The 13,779-nt window shown below is 54.6% G+C and overlaps 1 protein-coding gene across 4 annotated transcripts in view; it reads left to right on the forward strand.

Moving 5' to 3' along the window:
- The window catches only part of EPHB2 (EPH receptor B2), a 170,142-nt gene that overhangs the window by 142,953 nt on the left and 13,410 nt on the right, over positions 1-13,779 (forward strand). For 3 of the 4 annotated variants that reach the window (XM_053920924.1, XM_053920925.2, XM_053920927.1), the window contains exons 6-8: positions 2,818-2,942; positions 10,726-10,888; positions 12,977-13,085. In XM_053920924.1, coding sequence (XP_053776899.1) covers positions 2,818-2,942; positions 10,726-10,888; positions 12,977-13,085 — 397 coding nt within the window. The remainder of the gene's footprint in view (positions 1-2,817; positions 2,943-10,725; positions 10,889-12,976; positions 13,086-13,779) is intronic. The other variant, XM_053920926.2, reaches the window with a different exon arrangement.

Consider the following 13,779-nt stretch of genomic DNA (forward strand, 5'->3'; position numbering starts at 1 on the left):
CCGGCTGCTCCGCAAGAAGCCCCATGACATGGCAGCAGGTCGGGTCACAGGTGGACACAAGGGTCTGGGGGAGAGCGAACTGTTAATGACTGTCATACAAGCCACGCTGTCTTGCCCTGGCTGCTACCTGAAGCCATCACTCCAGGGTCTGGCCCCAAGGTCAGTGCACTCAGCCAGGTTCCTCAAGGGGCTAGAAATGGTGAGAGCCTGCTTTTCCTTCCTTCCTTCAGCAAATATCAACCAAGTACCTGCTCTGAGCCACACACTGTTCCAGGCACTAGGAATAAAGGATTGAATACAAGAGACCGCGTCCCTGCTCTCAGAAATGTTAATGCTATAATGAAAAGAAAGTGGGCAGGAGATGGTGAGCAACTGGGGAAGTCAGGGAGGGCCTCTCTGAGGAGGCAGCAGTTTAGCTGAGACCTGAGTGAAGAGGAGGAGCTGGCCGTGGGATTTGGGGGAAGAGGATACCAAGCAGAAACACTGTGAGGCCAAGACCCTGAGAAAGGAATGACCTTGGTATGATTGGGAACAGAAAGGCAGCCAGTGTGGATGGCGCTTAGGAGTGAGGGGGTGGGTGGCAGGAGGTGCCAGGTGCCAGGTGCCAGGCAGGTGGGCCTTGTGGGCCCTGTGGAGCATCCGTGTTTTATCCAGGGGCAGTGAGAAGCTGCTGCGGGCTATCGGCGGGAGTGAAGATGTCAGGCTGCGGGATCTGAGAGTCTGAGGCGGGGGGTCCCAGACTGCCCAATGCCCAGTGACTTCCCACTCTCTCTAAGCTCATGGGGTCCTCCAACTGGAAAAAGAATAAAGGCTGAATGTAGGGGTCTCCTTCATTCCTCAGAGCTCAGGGCTGGGGAGGCAAAGCTGAGCAGGGCCAGGGTCACAGGCCTCCAGACTTCCTGCCTGTCAAAGGACCCTGGTCCCAGAAGGCCCTGGAGACCACCTCGTCAACCCCTCCATGCCTTGAGGGGAAACGGAGGCACACGCAGAAGTCTCAGCTAATGAAGGGACGGGATGCTCCCCCAGGGCTCTCTGGAGGCCACAGGGCCCCTGACCACCTGCTCTAGCCAAGCAGGCCCCGCCTGGCTGGCCTCCCTCCTTCCCCTCTCGGCCACAAGCCTCTTTTGTGCTTGCTCCCTGGGGCTCCATCTCCTTGCAGGGGTCACAGGACATCACTGACCCCATCGCCCTGCCAGCATGCCCGGCTGGTAATTGAAAATACCAGAATTCCCCGAAGACCAACTTACAGGGAAACCTGACACCCCAGGGTGGGCAGCGGGCGGCAGGAGGGACAGGAGAACATCCAGCTGTTCCCTTTTCTCCGCTGTTAATCCCCCTGGATTCCGGGAGAAAGACCAGCCCTGCTGGGGCCCCCTTGGCCAGCCTTGATCATCTTCCCAGCAATGCCGCCTCCTTGCCACACCCAGGGACATGGGGCTTACAGGATCAGAGCCAGGCTAGCTGCCTGTAACCCAAGTCTGCCAGCTAAGCCCGCCAGGCCCAGACCCCCGTGGCAGTGGGCGGGGGGGGGCCTGCCCCCACAAACAGCTGAGCCGGAGCCAGGCAGGCCGGGTGGGCGAGGTGAGTCAACAGGAGCTAGGTGAAGTTAGCCTTACGGCAACAGGATGGGACCTGGAGCAGGGTGTCCTCAGAGCCCTCTGGGGTCCGCTGCTTCGCAGACCACCCCGGGCAGCGAGCATCAGCCACAGCCACGGGCGGGGAAAGGATACGCTGGACCCAGTGGGCCTGGACTCACACCCCAGCTCCATTGCCTGCTAACTGGGCGGCTTTGGGCGAAGTACTTCACACCTCAGTGCCTCCCCTTCCTCGTCCATAGAATGGGTATGATAATAATAACAGCCTCGTGGGGCTGACAAACAGGTAAATGAGGTAACTGACATAAAGCATTGGAAAAAGGACCCGGCGTAGAGTGAACAAGGAAGTGTTAGGTGTTAGCTGTGCGGCTTTTTTTCCTTTTTTGTGCTGGGCATCATTGGACATACAGGGACCGTCAAGATGACAAGCTTGACGACAGCCTGTGTGTTAGTGGGGGAGCAGGTCATCCTGTGGCTCTCTGGTGCCTCCGAACAGGGCAAGGGCCTTGGCCTGGAGGTCGGCCCGCCTGCTCAGTGGCCTCGGCCCTGCGCCCCTTGGGACTATTTGTACCTCTGTTTCAAGACTACCTGAGCCTGAGGGCCCCAGGGACGGGTTAGAGTGAGCAGTGAGAGGGGCAGTCCTGGGCAGAGCCAGGTTGTGAGAAGCAGCGTAGTGGGCAGAAAATGCGCTGGACTAGCTGGTCTGGGCTCTGGTCCCCGCCCCATCTTTACCTGCTAGGGGACCTTGGACACGTCACTTCCCTCCTCTACCCTGAACCTGCTATTCTAGTGGGGTCCAGCAACACGCGCACGCCTGGGGCTTGTCAGAACTGCCGACTCTCGGGCCCCACCCCAGACCTGTGGAGTCGGAACCTCTGCCGGGGGAGCCCAGCAATGCGAGTTTTCACACAGCTGCCTGTGCCCCTCAGTTTGAACAGCGCAGTAATCTGTGCAGATACCGTCTACCGCTTTTCTTCATCGTTGGGAGGAGAAATCAAAGGGAAAGAGGTGAAGGGAGGAACAGTGTCCCTTCTTGGGCCTGGATCACCTTGGCCGAGTCCCACAGTGGGGACACCTGGGGCCCTGCATGGGTCCATCTGCACCCTGTTGGCTCCTCAGGGTGTGTGGCCTTGACTAGATGTTTCCTCTATCTGGTCCCACAGCTCCCTATGGGCACCCCATCATGCCCACTCCAAACCCTGACCTCTGACCTCTCTTCCAGCTCCGTCGGCTGTGTCCATCATGCACCAGGTGAGCCGCACTGTGGACAGCATCACCCTATCGTGGTCCCAGCCCGACCAGCCCAATGGCGTCATCCTGGACTATGAGCTGCAGTACTATGAGAAGGTACCTAAGCTCCTGGCACTCTCCCCACCCCCACCCCCACCCCCACCCCCCCTAGGGCACCTCCCAGGCGGGGGCCTGGGGTCCTGCTGCCCTGCGCAACCAGACACACCCATGAAACAGAAAGCACTGGCCTCAGAGTTAGACCCCCTAACTCTGGCTTCACTCCTCCCTGGCTGTGAGACCTCAGGTGGGTGCCTTGACCTCTCTGAGTCTTGCTTTTCCGGACTGGGGGATCAGGCCAGCCGTCTCAGGAAAACACAGTGCTCACAGCCCTTTCCCCACCAAGATCCCCACATCTTGACTTCAGCTGTCCTCACGTTCTACTAAGCAGTAATTGGGCAGTCACCCATTGCAAAGCAGAGATTTGGAACCGCTCGAGACAGTTTCTGCCCAGAGAGTAGAACTTCCTCCTGTGTTGCCCTGATTCCAGCTACAACACTTGTTTTCGTTTGCCTGAGTTCCCTTTGTATGGAGAGAGTGGCTTCTCTTTGAGCTTTTAAATCAGACCTTTGCGACTCCCTTTAGGAAGCTCTAAGGGCCGGGGACCCAAGGTTGGAAGCCACTGGTGGAGTAGAAGGAGCACTGGACTGGAAGTGAGAAGCTGTAGGTTCAAATCGCAGCTCCATCCATAGCCAGCTATGTGACCTTAGGCAGGCGTCTTTCCTCTCTGAGCCTTAGTTTCCTCCTCTGTCAAGGGCAAATGAGACCACCGCTCTTACGTGGGGGCTGTGGGGGTCAAAGAAAAAAAGCAGCTATAGTGCCAAGTGGGTGCCTGGACCTCAGCAAAGTGGAGTGTGCTTTCCTTCTCTCCCTCTTCTCCCCTGCCTGCATCATGGTGGTCAAGGGCTGCACGATGGGCGGCCTGGTGAGCTAAGCACACCTAAATGTGAGACCTGCAAATACAGGGGCCCAGACAGAGCAGCTGGACGTCAGAGGCCCAGAAAGCTCTCTTTTGACTCATGACTTTTCTTACCTGTCCCCCGAGGCACCAAAGAGCCGCAGAAGCTGCAGGAGCCCCTGGAAAAGATTTCACTGGGCTCCCTTTCAGACTATGGTATAAATGACTACAGGAAGTGCTTTAGTTGAGGCCACGCCCACCAGGAACTGGAAATGGATGGAAAGGCTCCCCCTAAGGGCTAAGAGGAAATGAGGTGGAGGTAGTTCCAGCCAGCCCTGCTGGAGCTCTGCCTCCTGAGGCCCAGCCAGGCCCTTCCCCTCTACTAGCTGCTGGGTCACCCAAACCTTAATGAGTCTCAGGGGTTCATCGCATACCTCTCCAGCCTCACACAACTGGTTTATTATTATTTCCTTGACCCCCCACCTCCTCTTGGCAATGCATTCCTAGAGGCCAGGGACCACATCTATCTCTTTCACCACATTCTTCCCAGCACCCTGGGCCTGGCACCGAGGATACACTTGATAGATGTTGGTTGAATGAGTAAGTGATGAATCCCTTCCATGGTGGCTCTTCAAGGGTGGAGACCTTGCCTTTTCTCTGCTGTGTCCCCAGGGGATGATGTGAGGGATGCTGCTCTATCCCTTGTAGGGCCCTGGAGGGCCTTGAAGGAGCCGGCTTTGAAGGAGCTGGCCTCAAAGGTAGCAGGACCAGCTGCTGCCAGGCCCGGGAAGCCCCAGGCCCTGCAGGGGCAATCATGTCCACTTCCTCTGGCAGGGAGAGCTTAGCAACTCAGAATTCAAAAAGAAAAAAAAACTAATTAAGAAGGTTTATGATTAAATGAAACCGAAAGTGTTTGTCCCCAAAGACAGGATCGGAAATGAGGAATCCCGGCACAGGTCCTGCCCACGACCCATTTCCTACCCAGACGGGCGGCAGTGGGAGGCTGACGGAGGTGTGAACCAGGAGGCAGCTCTGCCCTACTTTCCACCGCGGCCCGGGCATCCCCAGGCCCTCGCCAGAGGTGGAGGAGCAGTGGGCCTTGCAGCAACCACCGTTACCACCTGCTCACGTTTCACAAGTGCTCGCTCTGTGCTGAGCATATCACTCCCATTACCTCATTCGTTCTCTTAGTGTTGCTACTCACCGCATTGGGCAGGAAAGGGAATTGAGGCGCAGAGCAGCTGTGTGACTTGTCTAAGAGTGCCCACCTGCCCAGTGGCAGAGCAGGGGTTTGGACCCGGGCTCTCACTCTTCATTTGGCTCTCCTGCCTCCCAGTGTTCTCCCAGGGATAACCTTTGAGAGGTGGACAGGACCAGACTCTGACGTGGGAGTTTCAGCATAAGAGGAGGACAGGCTTGCAGTATGGCTAGGAGACACATAGCCCTTCTTCTAGCAGCCCCTCCTCCCAGGGCCTGGGTGCAGAAAGAGACTGGCTGGATCAACATTCCCTGTCACCGACTTTGGACTGGGTGCCAGGAATACCAGGAGTAACCAGGCATGCCTGGAGGCCTTCTCTTCACAGTCCAGGGGAAAAGTCAAGTTCAGATACAAGTAACCATTAGACAAGATGTGATACAAGCCACAGAAATGCCAGCAAGGTTCCATGGGGGCACTAAGGAGGAGCCCATAATCCTGGCACAGGTGAGAGGAAGTCTTCATTCAGATGATATTTGAGCTGAGCCTTGAAAGATGCTAGGCGTTCACCAGACAGACAAGTTGATGAGAGCAGGGTCATTCCAAGTGGCGAGAACGGCATGTGCAAAGGCCCTGGGGCAGGAATGCACTGGCTGCACTCGGGGAACAGAGAAGGCGAGTGTGGCAGGAGCAACATGAACAAGGGAGGGATCCATAGGGGTGGGATTTGGAAAGGGAGGCTGGGCCGATTGTGGTGGGCCTCTAGGCCTTTGGAGCTGGATTCAATTTAAAGTACCCTACGAAGCCCTCAAAGGTTTTGGATCATGTGATCTGACTCAGATTGCTTTAAAGATTCCTGTGGCTTGCCTTGTGGAGAATAGACTATAAGGGGTCCCGGGAACACAGGTGGACCCTATATAGGGTTCCCATGGGACACCAAGTGAGAAATAATGGTGGCATGGAGTTGGAGAGTTGGCAGCAGAGATGGTGAGAAACTGACAGATTCAGACAATTATTTCGAAACGCAGAGGATCAGGGAAGGGTGATGGTCAACTCCCATCAGGGTAGATGGTGGAGGCTTTTCCTGGGGCAGATATGGGATTGTGACTTGAAGGGGTAGGTGTGGTGCTTGCCAGGAGTGGGAAGGTGTAGCCAAGAACGGACAGGAGAGTGAGCCAAGGAAGAACAGAGTGGAAGGACAAGAGACTGGCAAGATTTAAGGACAGAAAGAAAAAGCAGTTGGTCAAAGTGTTGGAGGAGATGCCGGCACAGGGGTGGGAGGAGAACCAGGCGTAGTTTCTGTCCCTGGCCCCTTGGGTGAGGGAGGCTCTGACATCCCAGCCACCACCTCTACCGTCCAGGATTAGCCCCACCTCCAGGGACGGGCAGCCAGGCTGCAAGTGGTGAGAGTTATTTCTGACAAGTCCACAGCCTGCTCTTACCTAATACTTCAGAATCCTCCTGGTGCCCACAATTGATTTCTTTAATGAATGCTCTAGATCTTCCCAAGTAGGGAGGTCAGATGCTGGCCATGCAGCTCCACGTGGGCCCCACCCCTACCTCCTTTCCTTCTTTAGAAAGGGCTCTTTTGGAGCAGGCTCTCCATTTGGCCTCTCCCCAGCTTCACTGGGATTTCCCAGCCCGCCTGGAGCCCGGAGCTGACAACCATTTTGCTGGAAATATTCTAGGGGCAGCTGACAAAAGGCGTCAGCTAGACCAGGGCCGGCCTTTTCCGCCTGTTCCAGCATCCCAGAGGAGGTGGCCTCCTTTGGCACTTCCCCAAAGCACGGGTTCATGTTCCCTTTGGCTCCCTAAGAGCTCAAGAAGAAGAGTCATTTGTGAGGCCACCTATGGCGGACAGGCCCTTGTAGGTCATGTCCATTTATGTATATATTCAACAGAAGTTTCTGCTTGGCAGAAGTGAAGGGAAAGGACATTCCAGGCAGAGGGAGCCCAGGTTGGGGCAGGAGGGGGTGAATGAAAGTCCAGGCTGCATTCCAGGTGTTGCCCAGTGTACGTGGAGCAGTATCTGTGTGGGGAGGTTTGTTCATTCATTCGTTCACTCGTACATTCATTCTTCCACGGGGTGGACGTCGGTGATGACAACAACAATGGGAATAGCCAACGCTCCTTACGTCCTTGTACGTGCTAGAAACTATGCTAAAGGCTTTCCCCATTATTTCCTGTTGAATCTCTACAACCACTGTGTGTGGCATATAGCGGCGTCATCCCATTTTAGAGATGTGAAAACTGAGGCTCATAGATCTTGAGCAATTGCACCCATTGTCTCGTTGGCCTTTAGTCTCTGGGTATGGGCTCAAACTATGAATTAGTGGGTTTCATACTAAATTTCTTCCTCTAACCCCTTCGTGCTCCATCCTTATTCACATAAGGGTATACTCCTGGGGGGAGTGGGGAGTGGGGAGGGAAGGAAACTGTTGGAGCTCTTGATCAGCTCCTTTGTGCCAGGGACTAACTGATCAAATTTTATTTTCACAACCCTGGGTGGTTGGAATTTATGGTTTCATTTTCTGGAATAGAAAACAGGGCTCAAGGAAATGAAGGGTCTCCCCCAAAGTCACAATGCAAGCAAGTGGAAGAACTGGCCTTTGAAATGACTGCCAATCCCCTGCCGGGTCCCGTGCCCCACCTTAGAGAAGGGATCCACTCAGATTGGTCCTTCATTCTCCCCAGCCACCTATGCAGCTATTTCCCATCTCCCTCACATAATAAGGAACTTAAAACTTGCAGCCTAAGTGGGCACCCCCCGAGTCTGCAGCATCCATCCCTTTCACAAGCCGGAGCAAATCCCATGTTAGACGGCGGCGCTTAGTGGCCAAGCCTGGTAGTGCATCCTGGGTTCATAGATCATGAGTAGTCCTAACATTCATCATGTCAGTAGTTAGTGAGCACCTATATGAGCAACGACCTACTGTGTGCAGGGCCTAGGGGTCCCAGAGATGAATGAGATAAGGTCCCTGCCCTCAGGAAACCCACAGTCCTTAGAGGAGACACATGTATATCAGAACAATAGGTGGGAGGGGAGAGGATGAACCCGCAACCTCTGGCCGGGGTAGCTGGGAAGCCTCCCCGGCAGACAATGAGTAGGGAGATACCAGGCAGAGGAGGAAAGGGTATTTCAGATGGGGCAGCAGCTCTTGCAAAGGCTCTGAGCATCCAGGGAAGGTAGGGCTGCAAAATAAAATACAGGACGTCAGGGTTACGTTTGAATTTTTTTTTTTAAGATTTTATTTATATATTTTTAGAGAAGGGGGAAGGGAGGGAGAAAGAGAGGGAGAGAAACATCAATGTGTGGTTGTCTCTCACATGGCCGCCACTAAGGACCTGGCCTGCAACCAGGCATTTGACCTGACTAGGAATCGAGCCAGAGACCCTTTGGTTCGCAGCCCGCACTCATTCCACTGAGCCACACCAGCCAGGGCTGAATTTTTTTAAATAAGTTTTAGTATAAGTATATATCAAAGATTGCACGGGACATACTTATACTAAAAATTTTTCATCAGAAACTCAACTTTAACTGGGCATCCTATCCTCTCATCTGCTAACTCTGGCAGCCCTCCCAGGGAAAGGGGACGTAATAGCTGCACGTGGCTAGAGCTGGAGGACACGAGGGATGGGGCAGCAGAGACGGACAAAGGGTGGGTCAGGGAGGGTCTGGAATGCCCCTGAGGAGGACAGCCTTCATCCTGTGGGTGCTAGGGAAGGCCTCTGCATGTTAGACCCCGTGCTTGGGGCAGGGGACAGAATGCAGCCCCTTCCCTCAGGGGTTGACAGTCAAAAGGATGAGCCGAGCCTTGGCCCAGGGCGGGGGACGCAGCAGAATGCCCCTCTTCCGGTACCCACAGCAAGCGCTCCAGGGCTCAGAGGAGGGGGCATGTCCGGCTTGGGGGTCAAGGAGGCTTCCTGGAAGAGGGGGGAGGTGATCTGGCAAAGGAAAAGAGGCTCCCAGTCTGCCATTGCCCGCTGGTATGGGGGGGAGCACTCACAGGTCAGTCCCCCCGTAGCCCCCACATCCCAAGCTCTTTCTCACCTCCTTACCTTTGCACCTGCTGCTCCTTGGTCCAGAATGCCCACCCCCTTCTTTGCCTGGGTGACTTCTATTTGTCACCTAAAATTCTACTCCATTTGCCCCCACTCTCCAAGGAACATTCCTTGACTTCACCTGATATCCCACACCCAGGCCAGTTCACACACCCCTCACCTCATTGTGCTTACCCTACCCCTGTAAGCATTTTATACACATTAGTTCATTTCATCCTCTAAACAGCTCTTAAGGTAGCTGGTACTATCCCCATTTCACAGATGAAGAAAAGGAGGCATAGAGAAATTAAGGAGCTTAACCCGAGGCCACAAAGGTAATCAGCCGTAGAATAAGGATGTGAACCCAGGAAGTCTGGCTCCAGTTCCTGATCTTAGCCTCTGCACTGTAATAGCACTGTAGTTCCAATTACTGTCTGTAATCACATTGCTCACCTTGAAGTTCATTGTCTCGGGAGAGTGTTCAAGGGCTCTGTGCATCCCTGACATGTACATGATTGGCATGTACAATCAGGTGTGTGTTTTTCTGCTTAAAGGTTCATAGCATTTCATTAGCTTCTCAGAGGGGTCCTGGATCCTCAAAGGGTTAAGATCTCCACACTGTTTGCTTTCTGAACTGGGCTCTCCAAGGCCAGGGCCTGTGCTTAACCTCTGTGGGTCCCCCGTGCCCAGCCCAGGGCCTAATGCAAAGAGGGTATTTGGGGCAGGTTAGCTGGGCAGCTGACAGATGCCTGAATGAGCATCGGCGGGGCTGGTACTCATTTGCATCCAATTCAACCACATCTCCGCCCCAGCTGCAGCAGCTGGCTCTTTGTCCTGTCCCAGGCTCCTTGGGTCACCCCGGCAGTGCTCAGGAAGTCAGAACTAGCGTTCTGCATCTCCGAAAGGAGGGAACAGTGGGTCCTAGGTGCCCAAACACATGAACCTGAGAGGTGGCCCCTGCATGGTTTTGAGTCCTAAGGCAGTTCAGCTGACCTTGAGCATAATTTTCGCTTTCTCGCCTGACTCAAGTGTGCTAAGGCTGGATGGGGATCCTTCCACTCAATCCATTAAGGCATGGGGCAGGGAGAGGGGTGCGGAAGTGAGCAATGTGGGCCTCCTCCCTGCTGCCAGCAAGAGCTCACAGTCTAGATCCTGGGGTCTGCACGTAGTGACCACTCTGCATAGGTGTATTAGCTGTCATCGAGGTGATGCAACCCCCCAGATCCAATGACCAACAACAAGCGGCTGCATTTCTTGCTCATTGGTTTGGGTCTGTGGGTCAGCTGAGGTGGCCCTGTTTCATCCGAGGAGTTAGATCAAGGCCTTTTCCGCGTTTCTCATTCTGGAACCAGCTGTTACCCAGGTTAACGGCCCCCCTCATGGCAGACAGCAGAATAACAAGAGTTCGAGGCAAAACAATAAGCACATGTAAAGCCCCGGCTTGCATCATCTCTTCTAGAATATTCCAATGGCCAAAGCACGTCATGTGGACAAACTCAGCATCCATGAGGAGGAGAAATACACTCTGCCTTCTTTTGTGGGCAGCGTGGCAAAGCCACATGCAAAAGCTGCGGTTGTGTGATTCTGTTACTGGGAGGGAGCGAAGGATTGGGGTGGCCAGACCCACCCCAAGTGGCAGGAGCGGTCAGTGGGCTCTAGACCCACTGTGGGCAACAGTCTCGCTAACTGTCTTCTCTGTTCCTCGGCAGGAGCTCAGTGAGTACAACGCCACAGCCATAAAAAGCCCCACCAACACGGTCACTGTGCAGGGCCTCAAAGCCGGCGCCATCTATGTCTTCCAGGTGCGGGCACGCACCGTGGCGGGCTACGGGCGCTACAGCGGCAAGATGTACTTCCAGACCATGACAGAAGGTAAGAGGCGTCCAGAGGGCAGGAGAGGGCGCCACTTCCACCGAGAACAAACTCTAGGGCCACCATTCCTACAACGTGCCTTTGTGCAAATTAGAAAATGCACCCTTGCTACTTACTGTTAGCCCTCCTCTGCCCCTGGCTGGGACACTTTGTGCACTGGACAAACTGCATGGCCATGTACAGAGGCACTGTTTCAGGGGCCTGGAAAGGATACACCGCTACCATCATGTGAGCCGGGCTACTTCCTTGCCCACAACTCCTGGGATCTCAGCCTGAACTTGCAGAGTCACCTGAGCAAAGCACACCCATTCCCTGGTCCACATTTTTCTCATCTATAAAATGAAAGCACCCTATTCAATCTGAGAGTGCAAAATTATTCTATCCAAGCACCACTTCAGTGACTTGCAGTTGGATTGAGAATAATTCTGAAGCCACATCTGAGTTCAGCAGGAAGAAGTGCCGGGGTGGGTCAGTCATGTCTGCCCCGGGCAGGAATGGGAGCTTGCAGCCCACGTGTTGTGTGCCTCCCGCTCTGGGACCACACGGTCTCTAGATACCCTTCCTGCTCTAACAATCTTTAGGGGCAGCGTAGTTAGAGAGTGTGGGCTCTGATGCCTGACAGATGGAAATTACAGCAGAGATTCAGCCCTAACTGAGTGACTTGCTTTACCTCCCTGAGCCTCAGTTGTCTCATCTATAAATGGGGATGGTAACAACTATCTCATCATCATCATCATCAAACTAGTATCAGGATGGGGCTAAATGTACAGGACCTTGCACAGGGTTGGCCCTGGGTCTCACGCCTAGATAACGCTCACCAAAGAGTAGGTAAGGTTATAGTTGTCATTTCTGTGAGTCTGGGGGCCCTTCCACCAACCAGCCAAGCTCCTGGATCAGGCTCCAGCATCCCTTCTTGGCATCAGCTTCAGTCCCTGGGTGTGGGCCTTGGCTTTGGCCTAGTGGGACATTTCAGAGGCCCCTGGGCCTGTACCTTATTACCATAATCCTCCCTCACAACGGCCGCCATCTCTTCTAGCATCTCTTCCTCTGTAAAATCCCCCTCCCTCACAGCCAGCATTTTTCACCTCAGTAAGCCGTCTTGCATGCTAGATGAGTGTGAATGACGTGGGCGCTGGCGGTCTGTCCCGGTGTCCTCTCTTTATTAACTCAACAAATGTGGTGCTAAGGACCCAGAACTGACCTTGTCCCTGGCTTCGCCAGTCCCCCGTCTGGTCACAAAACATAATGAGACTAATAATAAAATGAAGTACAATGATGCTGTTGGTGGCATTGAGAATGTACTGAGTGGTTTCCAAGAGCCTGGCCAAGGCTGAGTGCATTTCATGCATTATCTCATTTAAGCCCCACGGCCTTGGGTCAAACAGGCCTGGGTTCAACTGCTGGCTTTGGCCACTTTCCATGTGACCTCAAGCAAGGCATGACCTCTGTAAGTCTCAGCTTCCTCATCCGTAAAATGGGGTAACAGGCGATGTGTCACTGGGCTGTTCCGAGAATCAAACAAGATACATAACAAAGTTAGCACAGTGAGCGACCCTTAAAACACTCAGTGATGATTTAGTACCGACTGCTTACTCCCACCCTGTGTTGTTCTAAGTGGTTTACACTTCGAACGTGGAACGTATGAAGTGCTTTACACCTATGAAATGGAAAGCGTGATCCTCCCCAGTTTGCGGATGAGAAAACTGGGCCACAGAGGGGTACCGGTAAGGCACTTTACCAGCACTCGCACAGAGGGCAAGTGGCACTGTCCGGGCACAAACCCAGGGGGTCTGGCCTCAGAGTCTGAGCTCATAGCTGCCTCTCCACATGTTTGCTTCTGGTTTCCACACCAGCACTGAGATGTAGGTGTCATGCTCATTTTATAGATGAGAACTTGAGGGCCGGAGCAGTCCATAGACTTGTTCAAGGTGACCTGTGAGCAAATGACAGCCAGGTCCCCACCCGAGCATGTGACAGGTACTCTGAGGAGCAGGAATAGAGCCTGGATTCCCAGGAGGCCCCGCAGGGCCATGGGACCGTAGGACTCCCAGAGCCAGGAGAGAATACCGTGCTGTGCTTTCTCCTCAGCCGAGTACCAGACAAGCATCCAGGAGAAGCTGCCACTCATCATCGGCTCCTCGGCAGCTGCCCTGGTCTTCCTCATTGCCGTGGTTGTCATCGCCATCGTGTGTAACAGGTGGGTGGGCGTCGTCCCCTCCTCCCCCACCCCCCGCCCCGCCAGGCCTGGCTGTGCGTCCATTCAGCCACTCCTGAACAGCGTTTGTGAACTGGGGAGGCTTTCCATCCCTACGGGGGCAGGGAGAGGCTCGGGTCAGCCTGGGCACCCTCGAGTGGCCTCCTACCACCTAAATGACCACCAGTAGCAGCCCATCCCTTCGGGTTAGGCGTTGCCCTTGACAAGTCCACTTCAAGGAGGTGGCACATTGAAGCACTAATACTTCAGCGTGAGGGATGTCTCAGAGCACTGGGCTGGAGGGCTGCAGGGTGCTAGGAGCTAAGGGGATGGTGGAAAGGGAATGCAGGTGGCCCCCCTTTGGCACTAGTTGAGGCCCCTTCTTGAATGGGGCCGTAAGCAGAGCATCAGATGGGAGGTTGTGGAGCTCAGGTAAGGCCCCCTGACTGAGGTGGCTGGAAGGATGGAGAGGACGCAGACAGGAGGAGGCCGGGGAAGACACCCCAAGTGGCTGGCACAGCATGTGCAAAGGCAGGAGGTGGGCCTGGGTCCCTGACCCCTGCTGGGCACATGCAAAGAGACTCTCTTCTTCCTTAAAGAGTTCCCCCCTTTAGAACAGACTAGGTCACGAGGTCAGATGGACCAAAGCCCCAGGGTTTCTGGGGCCCAGGGCCACAGCCAGAGGAGATGACTTTGC

The sequence above is a fragment of the Desmodus rotundus genome, chromosome 3 (genome assembly GCF_022682495.2).
Source record: "Desmodus rotundus isolate HL8 chromosome 3, HLdesRot8A.1, whole genome shotgun sequence".
In the NCBI taxonomy this organism is placed as follows: Eukaryota; Metazoa; Chordata; class Mammalia; order Chiroptera; family Phyllostomidae; genus Desmodus; species Desmodus rotundus.